The sequence below is a fragment of the Salminus brasiliensis genome, chromosome 5 (genome assembly GCF_030463535.1).
Source record: "Salminus brasiliensis chromosome 5, fSalBra1.hap2, whole genome shotgun sequence".
Lineage (NCBI taxonomy): Eukaryota > Metazoa > Chordata > Actinopteri > Characiformes > Bryconidae > Salminus > Salminus brasiliensis.
In genome coordinates, this window is record NC_132882.1 from 43,191,932 (window position 1) to 43,216,096 (window position 24,165).

Genomic DNA, 24,165 nt, shown 5'->3' on the forward strand with positions numbered 1-24,165 from the left:
TATTTTAACAAAGATTTAAAAGTAAATGCACATTAAATCCGAACTTATGTGAATTTAAAATATTATTTCTGTTTTTAAACGAAGAAATTCAACGACGACATTCATTCGGGCTCCCCCGCCGACGGTCGCAGTGGTATCGCCCGCCCGATGTGGTTGTAGTTTGGCGTCGTAGGGGAAAAAAGTAGGTAGCTTGAAGCTAGCTAGCTAGCATGAGTCGAGTGGCGGAGAAACTTCACCCGCCGTAAATAAACACACAACTACAGCCGAATTATAGCTTTAAACTAACCCGAACTAGAGGAAAGTAGGTTATCTTGTGGACGAAGCTTTTTTTTTTTGTTAAGTGTGTTTTTCTGTCGTAAACATGCCACGAAGGAAGCCGTTTAGTAACAAGCAGAAAAAGAAGCAGCTTCAGGTGAAGCGGGAGAGAAAGCGGGGTGAGTGGCGGTTGCAGTAAGTTGGCGTGCTCAACTTTATTTAGCGTTATTTGGTTGGTGTTCATGGCTGCCGTGACAGCGAGTTGCGCGAATGAAGGGCCGGAAGGTAGAAATCCGCTCCAGGGTTTCGTTCCAACCGCCTGGGCAGCGCTGCTGCGGCAGCGCTGCCCAGGCGGTTGGAACGAAACCCTGGAGCGGATTTCTACATGGAGCGGATTTCTACATGGAGCGGACTCTCCCCCACTGTCAACATCGCACACGCTGACTCTCCGGGACTTTGAGTTAGCCAGCCAGCCAGCTAGCTGCTGCGGAGGCGAGGCTGTGCGGTGCTAAAGTGTCCCCGGCCTTAAACGGGTGGAGAATATCTGAATGTGAGGTGGAGATGGCGTTGAAAATGTCCGGAGTGGAGCCGACACGAGTGGGATGAGCAGAGTGCCGCGGTTTGGCTAATGCGGAATAGCAGAGCGCAGTGCGCAGACTCAGTACGGGGTTATGTAACGGCGAGCCAAGCCAAGCAAGGGTGAAGGAATCAATGGTGTGTTTATATACACACACACACACACACACACACTTACTCCCCACAGGACTGACCACCACAGGTAGTAGTATGATTTGAGTGGTGGGTCATTCCCAGAGTAGTGTGTGTGTGTGTGTGTGTGTGTGTGTTGGGCTGGTGGTACGAGTGGAGCGGACACAGCGGTGCTGCTGGAGTTTTTAAACACATCACAGTCACAGCTGGAGAGAGAATAGTCCACCAACCGGGGGGAGGGGGAGGGGAGAAATCCTGTCGACTGACCAACTAGATGCTAGCGGCTTCCTACTGATAAGACTGCCGGCTAGCTGCTGCCGACTGCCCGGCTAGATGCAGCCGATTGCCGGCTAGCTGCTGCCGACTGCCCGGCTAGCTGCTGCCGACTGCCCGGCTAGCTGCTGCCGACTGCCCGGCTAGCTGATGCTGATTGCCTGCTACTACATACCGATTGCTCAACTATGTTGGTGCTGGTTGCCAACTAATTTCCGACAATTCCTTGCTAGCTGCTGCCGATTGCCGGCTAGTTGCTGCCGATTGCCGGCTAGCTGCTGCCGATTGCCGGCTAGCTGCTGCCGATTGCCTGCTAGTTGCTGCCGACTGCCCTGCTAGCTGCTGCCTGCTACTACATATCGATTGCCCAACTAGATGGCACTGAGTGCCTACTAATTTCCGGTAATTACCTGCCAGTTGCTGCCGATTGCTTACTACTTGCTGTCAATCGCCTGTTGTTACCTTATGGTTGCCTGCTACTAAATGCTGATGGCTTGCTAGTTGCTGATGAATGATCAATTAGATGCTACTGGTTACCTATTAATTTCCGCAAATATCCTGCTAGTTGCTGCCGATTGCCTGCCACTACCTGCCGATTGCCTGCCACTACCTGACGATTGCCTGCCAGTAGTTGCCGATTGCCTGCCACTACCTGATGATTGCCTGCCACTACCTGATGATTGCCTGCCACTACCTGACGATTGCCTGCCACTACCTGCCGATTGCCTGCCACTACCTGCCGATTGCCTGCTAGTAGCTGAGGATTTCTTACTGGTACCTGCCCTTTGCCTGCTAGCTGCTGCCTGCTACTACATACCGATTGCCCAACTAGATGGTGCTGGTTGCCTACTGATTTCAGCCAGTTGCCTTCTAGTTGCTGCCGATTGCCTGATGATGTAATTCCAAGGAGAAACCAAGTTTATCCGCTCACCATGACAGACTATAAAGTAGCTGACTACCATGAGCAGACGAGAGCTGTGCTCAGTGTGTGGGTCAGTGTTAGCAGGGAGCTGGAAGGCGAGGGTTCATGCACAGAATCTAAAGTTGCTGCTGGCTGAATCTGTGAGCCTATTCAAAGTATCCCACACGTTTAATGAAGTGCTGCTTGTTGGCTTTTCACAGAATCCCTTTCTTTTCTAATACCAGTAATAGGATCAGCTCGGGTCGAGCCCAAACCCCAGACGTCAGTGAGCGAGCGTTCTGCAGTTAATCGCACAGTTTACACACTCTTCGAGGAGTGTGTGACCGATCGCATAGTGAAACCTTACGTGTGTGTATGTGTGTGTTTGTGAAGGTGATCCAGGCTCGGGTCAGAGCAGCCGGAACGCGAGCGTGGAGAGAGGGGTGAGACGGGACAGACAGTCGGACACATCAGACAGCGAGACCACAGACGTTAGGAGGATCAACCAGCAGCCTGGCACCAGAGACGGCCGATATGACCCCAACAGGTGAGTGCCCGAGAGGCAGCACGGTAACTCAAGAGCTGTGTCTGCATAAACGGAAAGGAGATATTTCAGCAGACGAAGGCGGTCGCTGCCGGGTCCGGCGCTAGATTTCATTTGGGTTCATTTGTTTATACAGCAGGAGCGTTGTGGCAGATACGGTCACCTGAAAACATTAGGACACCCCAAGAATAGAAGAATCCTAAAATGTCGTCACGGGACCTACAGGTAGCTCTCACCACAGTGTCCACCATCAGAAGGAGACCAATAAGCTGTTGAACAATCCTTGAACATCTCCCATGGAAATCAGCCTGGTTTGGTCTTCATCTGATGGTAGATGATGATGTATTTTCACTTCAGCTGTAGCGAGGGCTAGCTGTGGGCCTTCGTGATGACCTCTTAGGATTGTTGGAGACTTCTTGACCCATCTTGAGGTCTGTAATTGAGCTGAACTTGCTAGGACGGCCTGATCTGGCCACATTGGCCTTTGTTTCACATGCAAACAATTTAGTGGACAGACGGCTGATTTCTGACTGTTCTGAGATCTTCTTAAATCCCTTCCCAGGCTCATCTGCATCTACAACCTTCTTGCTGAAGGCCTCCCAGAGCTCTTTGGATTAAATGGTGCCGCAGTATCGAACATGTAGCTAATAGCGGCAGAAAGCAGAGGTCCACTGCACTTTTCCTTGTGTTTACTTTTCATGCTCACATTTCATTGGCTGTTGACGGGACCAGGTCAGGTATAGAGGCTTGATTAAGCTAGATTGCTAGAGTCATAAAAATAAATGGGACGTATTTAAAATTTTCACGCTGATCGCAGTGCCAAAGAACTCTGGGCTAAAACCGTAGACGTTGCTAGTGAGATGGACCAAGTGGAGCAGGTCTAGACGTTCTTGTAGGCCGGATGTTCCTCACCTCTTTTTTTTTGTTTTGTTTTGTTTTGTTTTGGTTCAGATTCCGGCTCCACTTTGAGAAGGAGAGCAAAGACGAGGTGGAGAAGAGGAAGAAAATGGCTCAGGAGACCATACTACAGCCAGTCCCAGAGAGGGACCTGGAGATGGACATAAACCAAGTCTACCCTGAGGAGCTAGGTTTGTATGCTTGGGAATAACTGTTTATAAGCTCTGCTCTGATTGGAAAATCTACGCTTCCATGAACCGATGAAGATTTGTCTATCAGGCTGAGTCAGTTTGTCAGCAAGATTCTGAGACCAGCCTTTGTTTATTTGACTTCTTGTCAGAACGGTTATTCAGTCAGCTTTAGCAAGCTAATATAACAAGGGTTATATGTTTGAGGGTTTAGTCCTCTAGCCTTTACCTTTTAGAACAGCTTCCATTCTCTTCAGGGGATCAGTGTCACTGCAGGGATAGTCCGTAGTCCGTAAATACCGTAGTCCGGCCTACCAGGTCACTCGCTGGGTTGTTGTTGTTGAGCTCATTTTTGCTGTAAATTTGAATTATGGTTCAGAGATTGAATGCTGGACATTGCAGTAATGAGGCTTTTTGAGAAAGAGCTAGCTGCTGCCCTTTGCCTGCTAGCTGCTGCCTGCTACTACATACCGATTGCCCAACTAGATGGTGCTGGTTGCCTACTGATTTCAGCCAGTTGCCTGCTAGCTGCTGCCGATTGCCTGCTAGCTAGTTGAATGCTGGATATCGCAGTAATAAGGCTTTTAGGGAAAGATATGGACTATGGAAGTTACTTCACCCAGTCTTCTCTCTCAGAAGACTGCATGAAATCTTCTCAACAATCGGCCTCACAAACGCCAATGCTAATACGACGGTCAGATGGTCCCTGTCTTATCAGAGTAGGCAGAACTTGGCCATGCGTTGACTGTGCGTTGACCTCTGCGACTGTCTGTGTGTCTGTACTGCTACAAGTCTAGCTTGTGCGAGCAGGCGTTTCGAGCAAGATGTGCCCCGGTCTGCAGGCGGTGAGGTAGCAGATGTTCTCCTCACAGGTTCATCAGTTCATCTGCATGGCCGGGGACAGTCCGGAAAGCTTTTGCTTTAAACACCACAGCTCTCCGTTCTTCTACACTTTGACTTATTTTTATCATGTCAGGGCTGGATTTCCCGCGCCGCCCCTCCTGGCATTATGGGATGCAGCGAGAAGAACTCCTGAGAAAGGAGGAGAGGTCCTTCCGTGAGTTTCTGGAGACTCTTCATTCCAGGAACCCCCCTGGCACCCTGAGCCACTTCGAACACAATCTAGAGGTGAGGGCTCAGTTAATCAGTGGACCGGAGGCGCTTATTAAAAGCCTGAGGCGGTTCTGAAATTCAGCACTTTGCTCTTATAAATTGTCGTTTCTCTTAACAGACATGGAGACAGCTGTGGAGGGTGTTGGAGATGTCCGATGTCATTCTTCTCATTGTGGATATCCGACACCCTGTGAGTGCTTTATTGACTGTGGTAACATACCGTACGATTATACCGTAGAAACATTTGGGGAGTGTATGCGATTTGTGATGGGCAAGACATGAGGTCACAACATGAGCAGGGTTGCTAAGCTCAAGTCTATCCGATAGAAGAAGAGCTAAGAGGCGTCCCCTGCTGGACAGTCTTGGACTTTGGGCTCTCTGTTATCTGGCTAACTGAGAATGCGCTTTTTGAGCTACACCCCCCACCCCAGGTGACTTGTCAGCTCAGTTGGTTGGTGTTCTACCAGATGACCAGCAGGTGGAGCTAGCTGATGTATCAATACTGTCTGAGCCGTGGTGTAGGAGCTGTATTTCTGTATCTGGTGGCTAATGAATCACACAACCGTTGCTTTTAATGGAAGTGAAAGTCCCATAAAAAGTAATCCTTCAGATTTGTCTAATTTTAAGCAACACAGAAAGCTAACCCTGAACCTCTAACAGTGCACGTAATACAATGAACCTGGTCAACAGGGTGAGCGTTTAGTGTTGTAGTGCCCTGTATAGTGTCATTAAAATGAATATTAGCCCTAAGGCACCATAAATTCATATTTTTAGTATTATCGTATATCGCAACCACATGGGGTACCAAAGCAACCACTTGGCAGCACCCTTGGAACTACCTGGGATACCATAGCAACTCTGTAGTAGCCATCTAGCGACCACTTATCAGCTTCAGAGCAACAACCTGGGATACTATAGCAACCAACCAGCAGATCTGTAGCACACCCATCTTAGCAGCACCAGAGTAACCACTTGGGATACCATGGCAGACACTTGGCAAGACCAAAGCAGCCACCTGGGATACCATAGCAACTACATGCAATACCATAGCAGCCATCTAGCAACCACCAGGGATACCATAGCAAACGCCTAGCAGCACCAAAGCAGCCACAAGGGATACCATAGCAACGTCCTAGCAGCACTATAGCGCACCCATCTAGCAACCACTTAGCAGCTTCAGAGCAGCCACCTAGGAAACCAGAGCAGACACTTAGCAGCTCCGGAGCAACCACCTGCAATACCATAGCAACCACGCAGCAAAGAAACTGCCTGGCAGTGAGCCATGTAGATCATTATATATATATATATATATATAAATACATTTTTTATTGTGTGTCTTCTCAAATGATCTGGTTGGTCCTCAACAGTTTTGGGGTTGGGACTAGGAACAGGGTTAGGTTTAGGACCATGGTAAAAGGTGAGGTTTTTTACCCACAGAGGTCCTGACCACAGTTTACCCACCAGAGACGGTTCCTTGTCCGCATCTGCTGTGATCTACAGCTGGAAATGCCAACCTCACACCTCTCCAGCCACTCAGAATAGACCTCCACACAGCTTGTTTGACAAAACGCCGAAGTGCCGTGAAGTGTCATCCCTGGAAATTGCGAGCTCAGCTCCTCGCCCTGCTCCACCAGCGCTACTGATCAGGACAGCTCCTCAGGTTATACAGTAGAAAGGGGCTCCGGAAATGCAGGCTGAGCAAGAGCAAACAGCAGCAGGACATGGAGAGCTTGTTTGACTTCACTTATCCAAAGCTGTGTGGCCTACATCGCCGCGTCAGGGCTGCGTGAGATTGAGCTCTTACAGCAGGCTGGTGCTCCCTCCAGTACTTTTGGGATGGGTTGGGGTGGTGATCATCCAACATCAACGCTCACTCTTGTCACTGATGCAATCAAACCCTCGCGCTGATTTTCCGTTTACGGAGGGCTAGTGTAAAAATCTAACGCGCTGTATTTTTATTGGCTGATTTATGGCACCGTCAACAACACCATATTTGTAAATACACTAAATGGACAAAAGTATTGGGACGCCTGCTCTGCCGCTGTTTCTTCTGGAATTAAGGGTATTAAAAAGAGCTGATCCTGCTTCTGTTGGAGTAACTACAATCTCTACAGTCCAGAGAAAAATGCTTTTTCTACTAGATTATAGAGGAGCATTGCTGTGAGGATTTTATTGCATTCAGCCTGTTGGATCATCACCACCCCAACTCCTCCCAAAAATATTGGATGGAGCACCATCCATCACCGTTCTTCTGCTCCACAGCTCAATGCTGCTGGGGGTCTTTATACCCCTCTAGCCCACGCCTGCCTGTTCTGTTGGCAGGGACTGGACAAGCTGCTGTGTATGTGTGCATTTGCACGTCTGTGTCAGCAATGGGTGCAACTTGATATACTGTAATGCACATACAGGCCTCGTTCATAACAGCTGCTGTTCTCTCTCTCTCTCTCTCTCTCTGTCTGTCTGCCTAGGTGCTGCAGTTTCCCCCCGCTCTGTACCACTACATCACAGGTCCGCTGAAGAAGCAGGTAGTCCTGGTGCTGAATAAGGTCGACCTGTGCCCCGCCCCGCTCGTGTTGGCATGGAAGCACTACATGACCAAACACTTTCCTCACCTCCACTGTGTCTGCTTCACCTCTCACCCAGGACAGCCCTACAGCACCTGTGAGATCACATCACGGGGGTGGGGGTGGGCGGGGTGCGTGGGGATTGGGAAGATGGTTCTCAGGCAGGGTTTACAGAGTAGAAAGTAACCTGTGGTAACTTGCTTGTGTCTTTGCTGTGTCCTTGCTATAGTGCTGCAGAAAAAGAGGATGAGGAGGAAGGGTGGGTGGAGCCAAGCAGGAGGACCAATCCACATTATGAGGGCGTGTCAAGAGATCACGGCAGGAAAAGGTGAGGACCCCCCCCCCACACACACACCTCCCCCTTCCCTTTCTAATGAATGCATTCAGCTACTTTTTAATGTCATCAGACGCAGATGTGCAAATGCACACACACAGCTTGTCGGGTCCCAATAGAATAGGACCCTCTGGAGCAGATTATCATGACCCATTTAGCACCATACTTAATGCCAGGCGTGGGCTGAAGGGCTATAAAGCCTCCATCCAATACTGTTGGATGAGTTGGGGAGTTGGAGATGAGCTCCAGCGTCCAATCAAATCCTCACAGCAATGCTTTATTCAAAATCTAGAACTGTAGAGACAGTCTATAAGCAGAATAAGCAGGTGTCCCAATACTTTTGTCCACTACTTTTTTTTTTTATGTTTTGTGTATGTTTTTTATTTACCAGTTGATCTAAGTAGCTGGGAGAGTAAGATCCAGAAGGATGCAGTTGCCATGGGAACGGAGGGGGACTGGCCTGATGATGGGGTGGAGACCGTGCTGATGGAGCACCACAGCGATGTTGCTATGGAAATGAACAGCCCCACACAGGAACTTTACAAGGATGGGGTTCTCACATTAGGCTGCATAGGTGAGTAGCTTCTTCTGCCGGGACGCGTGGAAAGCGGTGGAAACACTGATTGAGCTCATAGATAACTTACGCTGGCTTTCCCACACAAAACACAAAAAGATGGGGGTGTTGTGGAGCACCACATCTTAAAAAAACATCCACCCAAATGTCTATACCGCTGCTCCTACCGTTTTATTTTATTATAACCATAGATGCAGGTCCTCCTCTTGCCAACACACAGCCCTGTTGTTCGTCCTCCTCTGTACTCACTGTGCCGTCTGCTCCTGCAGGTTTCCCTAATGTGGGAAAGTCTTCGGTGCTGAATAGCTTGGTCGGTAGGAAGGTTGTGAGCGTCTCTCGGACTCCTGGTCACACAAAGTATTTCCAGACGTACTACCTCACCCCCACTGTTAAACTGTGCGACTGTCCGGGACTCGTCTTCCCCTCGCGAGTAAACAAGCAGCTCCAGGTAAAGCACTGCTCACACACACATGGATTATAGGCTCCATCCCCAGGTCCACTAAGCTGCTACTGTTGGGTCCTTGAGCAAGGCCCTTAACCGTGTCTGCTGTAGCATGGCTGACCCCGGCTCTGACCCCAGCTTTAAAGACTAGTTGTATCGGCGTTGGATCTGATTTACCCAAAACCGTGGCTGACCTTGCGCTCTGACCCCGGCTTTTCTAAGAGTGCAGGTTCAGTGTACTGTACTAGAGTCTAAAAATGATGATACAGGCACACAGTTCGTTGGAAGATGGAAGGTAGTGGTGGCTCAGTGGTTAGATCGGCGGGTTAGTAATCGCAGGGTTGTGGGTTCGAAATCCGCGTCCGCCACGCTGCTACTGTTGGGTCCTTGAGCAAGGCCTTTAACCGTGTCTGCTGTAGCATGGCTGACCCCAGCTCTGACCCCAGACTAAAAGACTTTAAAGACTAGTTTCCCCTACAATTACATAGTTTGGGCAGCCCACCTTGCCAAGCTCGCACCCCTAAAAACCTTCTATCTCTATTTCGGCTGTTTTCACTTTACTAACTGTGGCAGTTCTTTACCTTGTGCCCAAATTTCCTGATAATAGATTTCTATTGGGCCAATAGAAATGCTCCAAAATATCTTGGAATAAATAAAGTTGCTGTTTTGATGATTTGAGCTCTTGATCCGACAGCGACACCATGTTAAGATGTGCTATGTGCTCGTTTTTGGCCAACATAAAGCTTATTCAGTGATGATTCACTTTTGCCATATTATCAGCCATAAAAACAGCCAGAGCTCCCCCTGCTGGATGTCTGCAAACATGAGCAGTTAGTTTCCTACAGCATTCTTACATTTACCCCATTTAAGCAGCTTCTCTGATCCAGAACAGTCCACTCAGAAAGTCTGCCTAGCTAGCATAAGTACTCAAGAGCAAAGGTCTTCAGATCTGGACCTTCTGGGCCAGTTTCCAGTCCTGGATTTAGTGTTCTCACTAGTGGTTAAGGGAACAGTTACTAGGCAGCTGATTGGCCACGTAGTGTCGCACCTACCATAGGTTATAAAAGTCCAGGTTCGGGAACTGGATTCAGGGTCCAGGTTTGAAGACGTCTCGTTGGAAGGCTGTTCAGACACCCCGGGGACGTTGGGTCCACCACCTCGATACTAGTACTTTTGGGATGAGTTGGGGAGTTTGGGATGAGGTGAGGTGGTGTGGTGATCATCATCCAACATCCTGAGCTCACTAACACTCTTGTTGCTGAATGCAATCAAATCCTCACAGCAATGCCCTTTCTTCAAAATCTAGCAGAAAGCTTTCGTCCCTGAACAGTAGAGGCAGTTACTCCAACAAAAGCAGGAGATACTCTTTATAATAGCCTTGATTTCAGAATAAACAGTGAGTGAGCAGATAGCCCACTTGACAAAAGTATTGGGACGAAAAAGATTAGCATCAATAGATCCTGGTCCTGAGCGCCTCTCTCATGTTGTTGTCTTCATATCAGATCGTGGCTGGTATCTACCCAGTGTCCCAGCTGCAGGAGCCATACAGCTCAGTGGGGTTTCTGTGTGAGCGCACTCCATTTCTGTCAGTACTGAAGCTCACACACCCTGAGCAGAGCCCCGGCACGCGACAGGCTCAGGACTGGACCGCCTGGGACGTGTGTGAAGGTACAGACCAACTTACCAATATCTTCTTCGATATAAACAGACCCATTTGATCAGAAGCGTCGGCAGCATCGCTGGTCTTCTGCTGCACATGTTGTCCTGCAGAGATGTGTGTGTGTGTGTGTGTGTGTGTATGTGTGTGTGTGTGTTATGAGAACATATTCCTAGCCCTGCTTTTCTCTTGTTCGGTCACTCACTCAACAGCGTGGGCGGAGAGGAGAGGCTATAAAACGGCGAAGGCTGCGCGGAACGATGTCTACCGAGCAGCCAACAGTCTGCTGCGGCTGGCCATAGACGGACGCCTCTGCATGAGTCTGCGCCCGCCGGGATACGTGCAGAACAGGGGTAAGAGGGTCGGCCCAGCACCCTGTTCACCTTGTTCGTGGGCCCATACTTAATTTCTTCACTCACATGACTGTGCTACGCTCATAATTACTGCTTCACAACTCATAGGTCCTAGAACAGAACCCTGTGGGACTCCACTGTAGGACTAATAACTGAATAGTAAACCTACGGTTCGAGAGGTTACCTACTCCAAGCCAGACACTTGTGGAGCCAGCCACACCCAGCTCCAAAACACCAGCTAATTGGCCTTCCAATTTGGGTAGAAAATTAGGTAAAGGTTGGGGGGTGGGGGGTTAGTCCGAAAACACGCCCTGCCCATCCTGAAAGCACTCTGCCCGGGTCCAGATGGCTCAGTAATTAGACCGCAGGGTTATTGATCACAAGGTTGTGGGTTCGAATCCCATATCGAGCTGCCTTAGCATGGCTGACCCTGCGTTCTGACCTCTGAAGAGAAGACCCTTGTTGTACTGTACAAGCATATAAGTGTAATGACCACTATTCCTCTTCTTGTTCTTCTTCTAGATCAGTGGGAATCCCACCCAGAGCTGGCAGAAATCGTGGCTCTGCAGGGCCGCAGAGCAGAAGAAGAGGAGGAGAGCAGCGAGAGGGACGAGGAGGAGGGCGAGTCGAGCTCGGAGCCGGAGGACGAGGACGACCGAGACGCGGACGACGACGAGGACGGCGACGGAGACGACGAAGACGAGAGCGTGAGGTCCGACAAGAAGAGCAAAGGCTTCACCCTCAACATGTTCGGGGTTCTGGGAGAGAACGAGTGCGAGTGAGGGGGTCGGGCACGCTTCTCCTGCTCCCTCGCTCCCTCGTTCATCTCAGCCAGCTACATTCCGCTTACTTTTCCAGACTCATTTCGGGAAACGGGGGCGACCGCACCGTACGCCAGTGATGAACTCGGACCAGCAAATACCCACAGGCTTTTACGCACTGTACAATCATCAAGCCCTACACCTGGACACCCAGCTGTTTCTTGCTGCAGTATTAAAGCAAGTGTGCCTCTGTACCCTAGCCAGCTACGCTCTGAGCTTCTGTTTCAGCATCATCCTTTGATTTTTTTTGGATTTTCTCTTTCACGTACAAGAGGTGCAATCCCCTTTCTCGACTGAGAGATTTGAGAAGGCAGATTGAACGTTGTTGCAGGGAGCCGCTGCACAGGCGGCGTTATTCATTTGCCACAGATGAGTACAATCATAGATCGATCGGGAATCCGAGCTCGCAGCTTTATTGCCAAAGGCCACCGGGCGGTCAAAAGTCAATAACCTCATTGAGAGGAAGGATAATATTTCTCTGCGAGAGACGAGATCGGCATGAAATGAGAGAGACTGTAGATCAAAGCAGAGACGCCACCGAAGTCGAAATGGGGTGGAGTAAAGCGAGGAGGGAGCTGTAGTTACGGTTTCACTGCTGTCAGATACCCCCGAACAGGCTACACCACCTATATCGCTGGTACGAATCCCGGGGCATGCTGATCGCTTGCCTGCCATCAGCAGCCGGAGTAAGAGGGAGCACAATAAGGTCTTGCTCTCTCAGGGCTGGGTTGATGGCACTTCCTCCTCACGTCACTCCTAGTGTGATTGATGTTGATCAGCACAGCCGTCTGTTGGCTGTTGTATCTGAGATGGGGAGCCGGCACTTTCTTCCGATCCTGCTAGGCTACCTAGCGATGCTGCATTAGCAACAGTTGGAAAAGCAGCGGTGGCTGGCTTCACATGTGTTGGAGAAGGTGGGGATTAGGTGGTTGGCCTTCCAAATTGAGTAGAAACCTAACGAGGACCTCAGCGTTCAGCATGTGATGCAGTATGCAGTGATACTACTAGCTTTTCATGGCCTTTAAGGTTGATCCCAGTTCCTTGCCTTCACACTTCATGATGTAGAAACCCTTACCATGCTTTTGCATGACGCCTGTCAGACAATTCTTTGGTAGAATCTTAGAAGTCTTAGAGTTTTTATTATTATTATGATTATTATTTTTTATTTATTGATTGATCAAATTCATTTCCAAAACCCAAACAAGAAACGTAGCTTTTTGGCAAAGTATGACTGCATCAGCCAGCCCGAGTGGGTGACTTTCGCGGTTTGCGATGCAGGTGTTGTATTTAGGTCTGTGTTGGCCTTTGAGCTATACTATGCAAGATTGCAGAAGTCGGTATAAAGAACTGCAGTGCTGAACAACTTTACCTCATTGACCCAGTTTACACCTGCTTGCTTCATGTTTATGCTCGCATCTGGATTGGACCCTGATGAGATTTCAGCCACATGCACTCACACCAGGTGGTCAAGTCTGACCACTGCGCGGGACGGAACATGCAGATTTGCACGTAGCGTGGTAATTATTACTGGTGCCTCTGGTGGTTGAACTGGGGGAAGGGTTTTGGGGTTTTGGTTGTGGGATGTGTATAGCATCTACACTGCTTATAGCATGTGGCTCGGCCTGATCCGGATACAGTCCTGATACTCGGGATGCATGAAGTGACCAGGTGTGAACGGGGTCATCTTGTTTGCTATGACATGATCACAAAAAAGACACACTTCTTCTATATTTTTGCTCCTCTTTGTTTTGCATACAACCAGGGTGTTGTGATTTTGCACCAAACTCAAGCTCATAAGAACACTGACTGATCAGGTTCCCCCAATTGGACTTGGACTTGCGGTGGAATGCTAGCAGTTATTCTGACACTGTGTGATGTGGTGATGGTGATGATGTTTGGACGTTGAGGGGTGAATTCCCCTGTGCAGGGATTAGGACTAGTCCTGGACTATGTTGTTTTTTGTCCCCATTTAAAATAGTGTTGTAGTCCAGGACCAGGCTTACTCCATGACTGGGAAACCGGCCATAGGGAAACGAATAGTTCATGCTCCACCCACAGACAGTTCTTTGGTAGACATTGTTGCAAGTTTGGACAGGATTTGGGGTCAAAATTCCATTCAACCTAATGCGAAACTGCAGTCCAGACTCTTATGCTCTTATGCTAATGCAGAGTTTATTCACATCCAAGCTCAACAACTGCTGCAGTAGCTAATCCAGACCCCTGTAACACGAGTGTGACTTCTCACATGGCTCCAAAAGACTTGGATCATTGGAAATAGTAATAGAGTGAAAATGAGTAGGTCCCCTTTGTGCCGCCACGACAGACGAGGCATGGACCCCACAAGACCTCTGAAGGTGTCCTATGGGCTCTGGCACCTAACAGACCTCACATTGTCAGGTGGACCCTCCATGAATCGCATCAATGAACATTGGGCGCCCATGACTCAGGCACCCGCACTTTTGGTAGGTACTCTATACCACTGCATACCAGCAACACCAGCAAGACCTGCCTGATGTTTTGGAGCTGCTCTGATCTAGAACATCACAGCTTGGTTCTCTCAAAGTGGCTCTGATTCTTATGGCTGCTTCAACACCTCCATCACCTTCAAGAACTGCCTAATATGCATATCCCGTCCCCTGACCCATTAGTGGTGCTAATGTTATGGCATGTGTGAAGAAGGTGATTTTTAAAGATTCTTTACCAATGTAAATTGGTTATTCTAAAACATCGCTCAAAGAACCATTGGTAAGACCTTCATTTTTAGTAGCGTAGGTGGCAGTGGTGTATGAGTAGCATATTGTGGTGGTAGCGCAAAAGAACCGAAATCGGCCACAAACATGTAAAAGAAAAACACTTTCTGGCGTTGAAGGCCTGCCGTTTTTTTTCTGATTATGATCATCGTACTTATATATTTGAGATGTTTCTTCATATCTGCCATGTATGAATGTTTTTCACACTGACGATTTGCCTAGATGAATCAAAACCAGTCCCAGTGCACTATTCAGACTGGTCCTCCACTCTAAATATAGATATACTGACGAACTTGGGTTGGGTGCTACAGTTTCTTATGAGGTTGAATGGGATTATATATAAATAAAAACATAAATAAATACATAAACTATTTTTGTTGGTGGAGCATGGCTGGGTTGGTTGAGCTGTTTCTGCAGTGATGGTATTTGAAGTATGAAGTTGGGATCCATGTTATTATTTGAGCTTGTACCGATGGGACAGTCTCGATTCCACCAGGGTTGAACAGTAGTATTCCAAAACCAGCCGACTGGAGTCAGTATTGCGATATTGGCCGGCTTGAAATAGCAGAAGGCCACAAAAGAAGGCGAAAGAGCCTGCTAAGCAGCCGGTGAGCCTCCTGACCAATCACCTCTCCAGATGGCTGGTTTGTAGGGCGAGTAAGAAAGTTCATTGAGTTTCAGTAGGGTTTTCAGTGTAGACCCTGACGGCCGGGCCAGGAAAGAAATCTGAGGGCTGAGCGTAGAGCTCCTATCGAGTGAGCGATCCTGCTCTGAAAGCAGGCCCAGATTAGTTCAGCTTGCTGTACCAGTGCATGAGTGTGACGGGTGGGGAGGTGGGTGTGGGTGTGGGTGTGGGTGAAGTAATCCTCCTTTCATTCCTTGAAGAAATGAGATGTTAAACTGGACTGAAACAGCCCTCTGCAATAAAGATGAAGTGTATTGGTATTAACCTCTCTTCTTTCTCTGCTGTTTTTATTATTATTATTTTTTATTCTGATGTAGGAACCCAAAGGAACGTGAGCCCCAAAAACGAAACTAAACCTGCAATGCTGCTGTCCAGTAGGTAGTTGACTGATGGAGATGGTGGACGCCTGCTTTTCTATACCCCTGGACGTCATACTACAAAAAAGAAAGCTAGTGAAGGGTCCTCAGAATGTCTCTTTGCTGTTTAGTAGGTGCAGTATCTACGTTTTGGGTTTTATTCATACACAAAGTGATGTGTCCCAATACTTCTGTCCATTTCAGGTGTTTCATTCAGTCCCGTTGTGCCACAGGTGTATTAAATCGAGCCCCTAGCCGTGCAGTCTGGCTTTCTTCCACACATCAGTGAAAGAACGGGAGGTTCTGAAGAGCTCACTGAACTCCAGCGTGGTTCTGTATGTAATAGGAGACACCGCTGCACCAACCACAACAAGTCAGCTGGTGAAATTTAGACCTTCCCTCCTAGATCTTCCTCCATCAGCTGTGAGTGGTGTTATTATTGAACAGTGGAAGAGTTTAGGAGGAACAGCTCACAGAGAGCAGCTCAGTGTCCACCGAGTGTCTGTCAGACCACGTAAAGCTACAGAGCGGGGTCAGGGCCGAGTGCTGAGCTCAGAGGAGAGAGCAGAAAAGCCTCCAACTGACTCAATAACTGCAGCAGAGCTCTAGACCTGCTGGTGTTAGAACCTGGAGCAAAGGGGGACCAGCTCCTTATTAATAATGCCTATGGGTTTAGAATGGGGGTTCATAAAACCTTCCATTAGCGATGCTAACACGGCGACAACAGGGCTGCGCGTGGCCGGCAGTTGCTGTGACAGCATGGCTAATGCCAGGGCAGCAATGCGAGGCGAGGCTGGTGGTCGCTGCGGTAGTGATGCAAGGCGAGATCGGCAGCCTTGGGCAGTAGCGATGCTTACGCCATGACACCAATGCTGGCAACTGCAGTTGTGATGCCATCACCGCTATAGGCCAGCGGCCAGCACTGCTAATGCCACATTGACGCACATGTTGACTCCACATATTGCTATATGGACAAGGCGAGGAGACTCGACCTCAGCTTACCTAAGGTTACAGCCTCTCTCATCAGCTCAGACGCTCATTAGCTTTGTGGCTAAATGTCGTCCTCAGGCCTCCAGAACCTGAAAATGTCTCTCCTAGGAAAACGAGAGGCAGCCTTCGCGCACGAGTGTTTCAACAGTCAGTAAACTGCACTGGTTGATTAGTTCCTGTACAAGCAATGTGTTGATCCTCAAACAGTCTAGCTCTATTCTAGCCAAAGTCTAGCCAAATCGTCAGTGTGAAAAACAATCCATATCATACATGGCAGATATGAAGAATCATCGCAAATATATAAGTCTGATGATCACAATCAGAGAAACGGCAGGCCTTCAACGCCAGAAAGTATTTTAACATGTTTGTGGCCGATTTCGGTTCTTTTGCGCTACCACCACAATATGCTACTCATACACCCCTGCCACCTACACTCCTAAAAATGAAGGTCTTACCAATGGTTCTTTGAGCGTTGCCATAGAATAACCACTTTACATTGGTAAAGAACCTTTAAATCACATTCTTCACACATACACCCATCAGCCATAACATTAGCACCACTGCCAGATAAGGCAGGTAAGGTATCTGCCACGGCATGCATATGCATGTTAACGCCACAGTACGTCTTAACGCCGCCTCCCTTTACCATAATATATAAGGCAAGGAGACTCGACCTCAGCTTACCTAAGATTACAGCCTCTCTCTCAGCAGCTCAGATGCTCGTTAGCTTTGTGGCTAAATGTCGTCCTCAGGCCTCCAGGACCAGAACGTTTTTCTGGGCCTTCGCGCATGGGTGTTTCAGCAGTCAGTAAACTGCACTGGCTGATTAGTTTCAGGACAAGCGATGTGTTGATCCTCAAACAGCGGAAAAACTACATACAACAACAAGGGTAGCATTAAGCCAAATTACACTGTCTGGCCTCGACTACCTGTTGTCCAACACCTGTCGTAGCGAGGGCCCCGTTTGGTAGCAATGGCACTATTTTCGGTAGCAAGGGGGTTGTGTTGGGTGTTTCGACTGCTGTTGGAAAGTCAGCTTTCAGTATGGCAGCCCAGAAGGCCCAAACATAGTGGCCTGTTTCAGGGTCAACATCAAAACAAGAGACGCTAGGATGGGTAAATGAGGGCGACTACCTGTTGTCCAACACCTGTCGTGTTCTGTGAAGGGAGGTTCTGGAGGAGCTGTCTAATAATACTGCTAGCATTTGTAGTGATCTCCTCAGTCACTGGCAGAAATGCAGTTTGGGCAGTTCGCAAATGGCCGGGATCCCATTTCCTCATTAAGAAATAATATAAATATGTGCATAAATCACAATGCACTTTGATTTGGTGTGAGTATTCCCACGCTGCACTGCACAGTAAGCTTTCGCCAGCGTGTTGTAATATAATTGACATTTAATTGGACAATCCATCAGATTTGTCTTGCGTCATGTGATTCCCCTCTTCCTTTAAATCAGCAGCGTGTGGCTTCGCTGGGTGGAACGTGGTGTGAAAAGATATTTGCTGGCGTTTAATTTTATTTTTAATGACTTGGATTTTCATCATATGCTCTTAGTTCTAGAAACTAATTAACTGTACCCCCTTCAAAGCCCCCCAACCTTCCCAACCAGTCTTCTCCTCCTCCTCCTCCTCCTCCACCACCACAAAAGCTCCCTCAGACAAATGAACTCATTTCCTGCAGCGTTGGTGTAAAAGCATGTGCCTGTTTATAATTACCGTCCCGCAGCAGAGCAGCTCTCGCGTTCCTCTCACCCGTGACCCCATAAATTGTGCTAATTAAATTCTGGTGTGTCACATTCTCGCAGGAGCCATTGGTCATGGCAGCAGTGGCCATATGCACCGCATTAGCGGCCTGTGCGCCCGTTTCTCACGGTGGGCCGAGCGGCCCTCCCAGCACCCCCTGGGTGAGACCCGCCCCAATGCATCAGTCTGGACTGGGGATGAGTAACGAGCTAAAGGCGTCGCGTTACAGCACCCGCGACCGATGTCCTCGCTGTAAACAGCGCTTCAGGAAGAGGACGAGGAGGCACCAGACGAGCTGCCTCGCCCTAAATCAACCCAGACAAATCACTGGTTGGTTACTGGTTAACCTGCGGTGAGCTTGCCAGACAGCCAGGGGGCAATGCGGAGTTACTGTCCCCACATTACTGAAATTCCTCCAGCTCTCTCAGAAGAGCCTGGCCAGGCAGATGCTCATAACGCAGTCAGGCCGAGTCTGAGTCAGGTGTGTCCTGTCCTTCACTGGATTGTGAAGGTTTGCAGGTGTGTTCGGACCGTTCTGCTGAACTGGTTGAGAATCATTTGGAATTAAATGTGAAGCATCTGCCAGTGCTGGCATGTGTAGTGACGAGACTTTTTCACCGCTAAATCAGAGTCAAAGTTTAAAATAATGACCTTCATCAAAACCTGAATTTAGTCTTTTTTTTATAAAATATGAAAATAATCAGTGTAATAGTTTTAGGTAGCGACTGTTTCCAGCAGTAACGCCATTGTTTCTGAATCCGAGGGCCCTGTTTTTAGTAGCGAGGGCCCTTTGGTAGCAATGGCACTATTTTCGGTAGCGAGGGCCCTGTCTTCAGTAGCGAGGGCCCTTTGGTAGCAATGGCACTATTTTCGTTAGCGAGGACCGAAACAGGTCAGTTTTCAGTATCAGTTTTCGGTAGCGTGGGCCCGGTTTCATAAGCAAGGGCCCTGTTTCGGTAGCAATGGCACTATTTTCGGTAGCAAGGACCCCGTTTTCAGTATTAATGGCCCGGTTTTTGCTAGCGAGGGCCCTCTTTCGGTAGCAATGGCACTATTTTCGGTAGCAAGGACCCCGTTTTCAGTATTAATGGCCCTGTTTTTGGTAGCGAGGGCCCTGTTTCGGTAGCAACGGCACTATTTTCGGTAGCAAGGACCCAGTTTTCAGTATTGATGGCCCTGTTTTCGGTAGTGAGGGCCCTGTTTCGGTAGCAAGGGTCTTGTATTTGGTAGCAGTGGCACTATTTTTGGTAGCAAGGGCCGAAACAGGTCAGTATTCAATAATGATGGCCCTGTTTTTGGTAGCAAGGACCCCGTTTTCAGTATTAATGGCCCTGTTTTTGGTAGTGAGGGCCCTGTTTCAGTTGCGAGGGCCCTGTTTGGTAGCAATGGCACTATTTTTGGTAACAAGGACCCTGTTTTCAGTTTGATGGCCCTGTTTTCGATAGCCAGAGCCCTGCTTTCGGTAGCGAAGGCATCATTTTTAAAAGGCAGGGCCCTGTTTCCGGTACTGGCGGCCCTGTTTTCGGTTGCGATGGCCCGGTTTGTGGTGTCGGCAGCCCTGTGTTTTGGTAGCAACAGGCCTTTTTCAGTAGCGACAACACTGTTTTCAGTAGCGACGGCCCTGTTTTCGGAAGCGGCAGCACTGTTTTTGATTTTGACGATACTGTGTTCAGTAGTAGCAGGCCTTTTTTGTCCTGTGGTGGTGTCCTTGTTTTCTGTAGAGACCGGCGTTCTGACCAGCTATGCTCTGTTGTATCGTCCACCTCCTGATGATACGGCTGCATTTGGGAGCAACAGTAACTCTTGTTGTAGTCTGCAGTAAATGAGATGATCATCTTATTACAGCTGGTCTAAACGTTTCAGATTTCTCATTTTGAGGTTGTTTGTGTCTGGAATGCTAATACCTGAAATAGTCAAGCAATCTTTACACCATGGGGAATGAGGTTCTGATAAACCTCAGGTCCAGAATTCATCAATTTTCAGAAGAAGTGACCAAACCTATAGCTGCTATTCCCGAAAACACCCAGTCAGAAAACATAGAGAGTGACTGACACAGGATCAGCAGATTCTAACTGTGCACCAGTACGGCCTTACAAGAGAGGGGTTTCTAATAAAGTGGCCAGTGAGTGTATGCTACTGGTTTTAATAATGTGAGCGCTGACCAGACCAAAATATTGCTCATGGATTACTTACGGCTGCCTGACAAGCTATCTTCCAGTTTAGAATATACACTAGTGCGCCCACACACACACACACACACACACACACACACACACACACACACACACACACACACACAGCGTAATTTATTACCAGGCAGTTGTCTCCCAGACTGCTTCCGAGTTGGGGGTCGATGAGGGGGGGGGGGGGTTGTGTTGGGTGTCTCGACTGCTGTTGGAAAGTCAGCTTTCAGTATGGCAGCCCAGAAGGCCCAAACATAGTGGCCTGTTTCAGGGTCAACATCAAAACAAGAGACGCTGGGATGGGTAAATGAGGGGGTTTGTGGCAGTTGCAGTTGCTCCCGAGTGCCTTCTGGGTGTTTTCAGTACCTCTAGAAGTCCGAACAACGGCAGGTTTCATTTAAAAGACGAAACGGGTGGATCCCAAGTGGCAGAGCTGGCTACGTCCCCCCCATGTTCCCACAATGCTAAAAACAACAGGAGGCTAAAGGCTAGCAAGTGCTTCCTCTGAGACACACGAAGCTCCACCACTTCCTTTCATGCCGCCATGACTGAAGCTCCTATGAGCTTGGAGGAGAATGCTAGCTGCTAATTCTGTTAGCAGACAAACCCCTTGATGACTAGCATTATGCTACGCATCCATTTTGGGCTGCTGGACAGGGACGATTAATAAGTTGGCCGTACTGGTGCCCTGTGTTTGTTAGCAAAGACCCTGTTTTTAGTAGCAACGGCACCATTTTCGGTAGCGATGGCCCGGTTTCCGGTAGCGATGGCCCTGTTTTTAGTACAGTGATTAGCTGCGTCTTACCTAGGCTGCAGCCTTAGTAGTACTGTCCAATAAAGGCTTCTTCTTAGTAGCCTGCCGGTCACACAAGGCTACTGACCACAGCCTAAAACATCAGTTTGACTTCATATGATGTTTTTATTTTATTGATGTTTGTCACTGATTATTATTATTATTATTATTATTATTATTTAGGGTTTATTTTTTTACATTTGCATGGAAATAAACAAAAATCCTGTTATGTAACAGGGTGGTAAAATAAGCGCTTTAAAATATGTCTAAAATAATATATATAAGTTGAACTGAAAGTAGCTAGGTTCGCAATATCAGCTACATAGGCTCATACACACACACACTGCTAAGATCCTACAACTTGGGCCTACCTGAAGCCCCCCTATCCTAACCACGACGGACGCCCGGGTGTCCCCAGCGTCCTCTTTATTGAAAACCCAAATACTGTCCCCCTAGTCTACGGTGATGTGAGCTGTGTCTGCTAGTATGCTAGTAGTAGGTGTGCATGTAATGTTGTGCAACTGGGTGTATTTGCTTGCCTGTGTGTGTGTGTGTGTGTGTGTGTGTGTGTGTGTGTGTGTGTGTGTGTGTGTGTGTGTGTTTACCCTGACCCTGTTTGGGAAGTCAGAGTCTATGTGTCAGTAGATATATTAAGCCTGGGCTCTCACTGCATTGCAATGGTGTGCATTCACCAAACCCCCAACAGTCCCCCATAACCCCCCACTCTCACTATAGAATGAGAGAGAGAGAGAGAGAGAGAGAGAGAGAGAGAGAGAGAGAAACAGTTCAGTCGGTACCTGAAGCCTCACAGCCCCAATTAGCCCCCTTTACCCTGTGTCCATGGTAACAGTCGGAAATAGGCATCTATACCAACCGTCCCAAGTTCAGACTCTCGTAGTTTTGATTTTATCAGGTTTTTCATTGGTCGTTACGCAAATCATCATTCCAGCTCATGCCCAGAAAGAGCCGTAAAGCTAAGAGCTGAAGCTACAAATACACAAACGATTAGCACATTGCTGCTTTATGGGAACATAACTTTTGCTGGTTCGTTTGGAGGTGATTGGTGTTTCCCCAAGTTCGTAGTATCCAATTCCCCTCCACTGGCTAGGACCCCTCCCTATCATCCAATTCTAGCAAGTGCAACTGCTGCTAACTCAACATCACAGCTCCAAATGCTTGAAGGTAAATGCAATCAGGATCTACTGCTACATTCAGCATCTGCTGGTATTTTTAGCATCTGTTGTGTTCAGTATTTTCTGCTATGTTCAGTATCTCCCAGTACATTTCAGTATGCGCCGCTAAATTCCGTACCTACTGCTACGCTCAGTATCTCTGCTTACTTCAGAACATACTGTTATATTCAGTGTCTACTGCTAAGTTCAGTATCTACTGTTACATTCATTATCTTCTGCTATATGCAGTACCTACCGCTGCGCTCAGTACCTACCATTACGCTCAGTACCTACTGTTATGCTCAGTACCTACTGCTACGTTTAATACCTACAGCTATGCTCAGTACCTACTGTTATGCTCAGTACCTACTGCTACGTTTAATACCTACAGCTATGCTCAGTACCTACTGTTATGCTCAGTACCTAATGCTACGTTTAATACCTACAGCTATGCTCAGTACCTACTGTTGCGTTCAGTACCTAGATACATTTAGTACCTACCGTTATGCTCAGTACCTACCATTGCGCTCAGTACCTACAGTTACATTTAGTACCTACTGTTGCGTTCAGTACCTACCGCTATGTTCAGTATCTACCGCTATGTTCAGTACCTACCGCTATGCTCAGTACCTACCGTTACGTTCAGTACCTACCGTTATGCTCAGTACCTACCGTTACGTTCAGTACCTACCGTTATGCTCAGTACCTACCGTTACATTTAGTACCTACTGTTGCATTTAGTACCTACTGTAGAGCTCAGTACCTACTGCTATGTTCAGTACCTACTGTTACGTTTAGTCCCTACCGTTGCGCTCAGTACCTACCGTTGCGCTCAGTACCTACCGTTGCGCTCAGTACCTACCGTTGCGCTCAGTACCTACCGTTACACTCAGTACCTACTGTAGAGCTCAGTACCTACTGCTATGTTCAGTCCCTACTGTTGCGTTTAGTACCTACCGTTACACTCAGTACCTACTGTTACGCTCAGTACCTACCGTTACATTTAGTACCTACTGTAGAGCTCAGTACCTACCGTTACACTCACACCTGCTGCTATGCTCAGCATCTAGTGCTGCGTTCAGTATCAACCATTCAGTATCAGTGTCTTTCCACCCTATCGCACAATGCTACTTCAGTTGTACCAGGAGCAGAGAGAGACTTCTCCTGTTTCAGAGAGAGAGAGAGAGAGAGAGAGAGGGAAAAGAGGTGACATGGTTCACAGCAGACAAGTTCATAGAGAGAACAGCAGTAGGAGAGAGGAGAGGGCAGTAATTAGGAAAAACAATGAGGCTCAGACGAACGAAATACTCAATTGAACCACAGGCCTCCCAAAACCACTCCCACCACCATAAACACAACAGAACACAACATGTTTATCAGCAGCTGAGAGAGAGAAAGTAAACAGGAAACAGAATATGAAAGGCAAGAAGAGAAGAAAAAAGAGGAAATAATGAAAGAAAGAAAATGTAGGACTTGAAAGACAGAAAGAAAAACAAGTAAAGAAAAGAATGAAAGAAAAGACACAAGTGTAGTGTTATATACTCAGCCTAAAGGTAGACACTGAACATAGCGGTAGTTACTGAACACAGTGCTGAATACTGACTGTAGCAGTAGACACTGAGTGTAGTGTTATAATCACTGTACTAGTAGATACTGACTAGCGGTAGATACTGAGTGTAGTGTTATATACTCAGTGCACTGGTAGAGACTTAACAAAGCAGTAGACACTGAAGGTAGTGGTAGATACTGACTGTAGTAGTAGACTCTGAGTGTAGTGTTATATACTCAGCATACAGGTAAATACTTAACATAGCAGTAGACACTAAATGTGGTAGATACTGAACGCAGTGGTAGATACTGACTGTAGCA

The 24,165-nt window shown here is 48.0% G+C and overlaps 2 protein-coding genes across 3 annotated transcripts in view; both read left to right on the plus strand.

Annotated features, from left to right (window-relative positions):
• Nucleotides 1-24,165, plus strand: part of ddr1 (discoidin domain receptor tyrosine kinase 1) — a 171,403-nt gene that overhangs the window by 94,265 nt on the left and 52,973 nt on the right. The gene's annotated exons all lie outside the window — the stretch shown is intronic.
• gnl1 (guanine nucleotide binding protein-like 1) lies at nt 179-15,364 on the plus strand. The gene is made up of 12 exons (XM_072680504.1): nt 179-434; nt 2,531-2,684; nt 3,633-3,769; nt 4,743-4,894; nt 4,998-5,069; nt 7,348-7,540; nt 7,673-7,771; nt 8,169-8,351; nt 8,621-8,799; nt 10,296-10,461; nt 10,663-10,803; nt 11,326-15,364. The coding sequence occupies exons 1-12, from the start codon at nt 362-364 to the stop codon at nt 11,583-11,585; spliced, it is 1,809 nt and encodes a 602-aa protein (XP_072536605.1). The 5' UTR covers nt 179-361; the 3' UTR covers nt 11,586-15,364.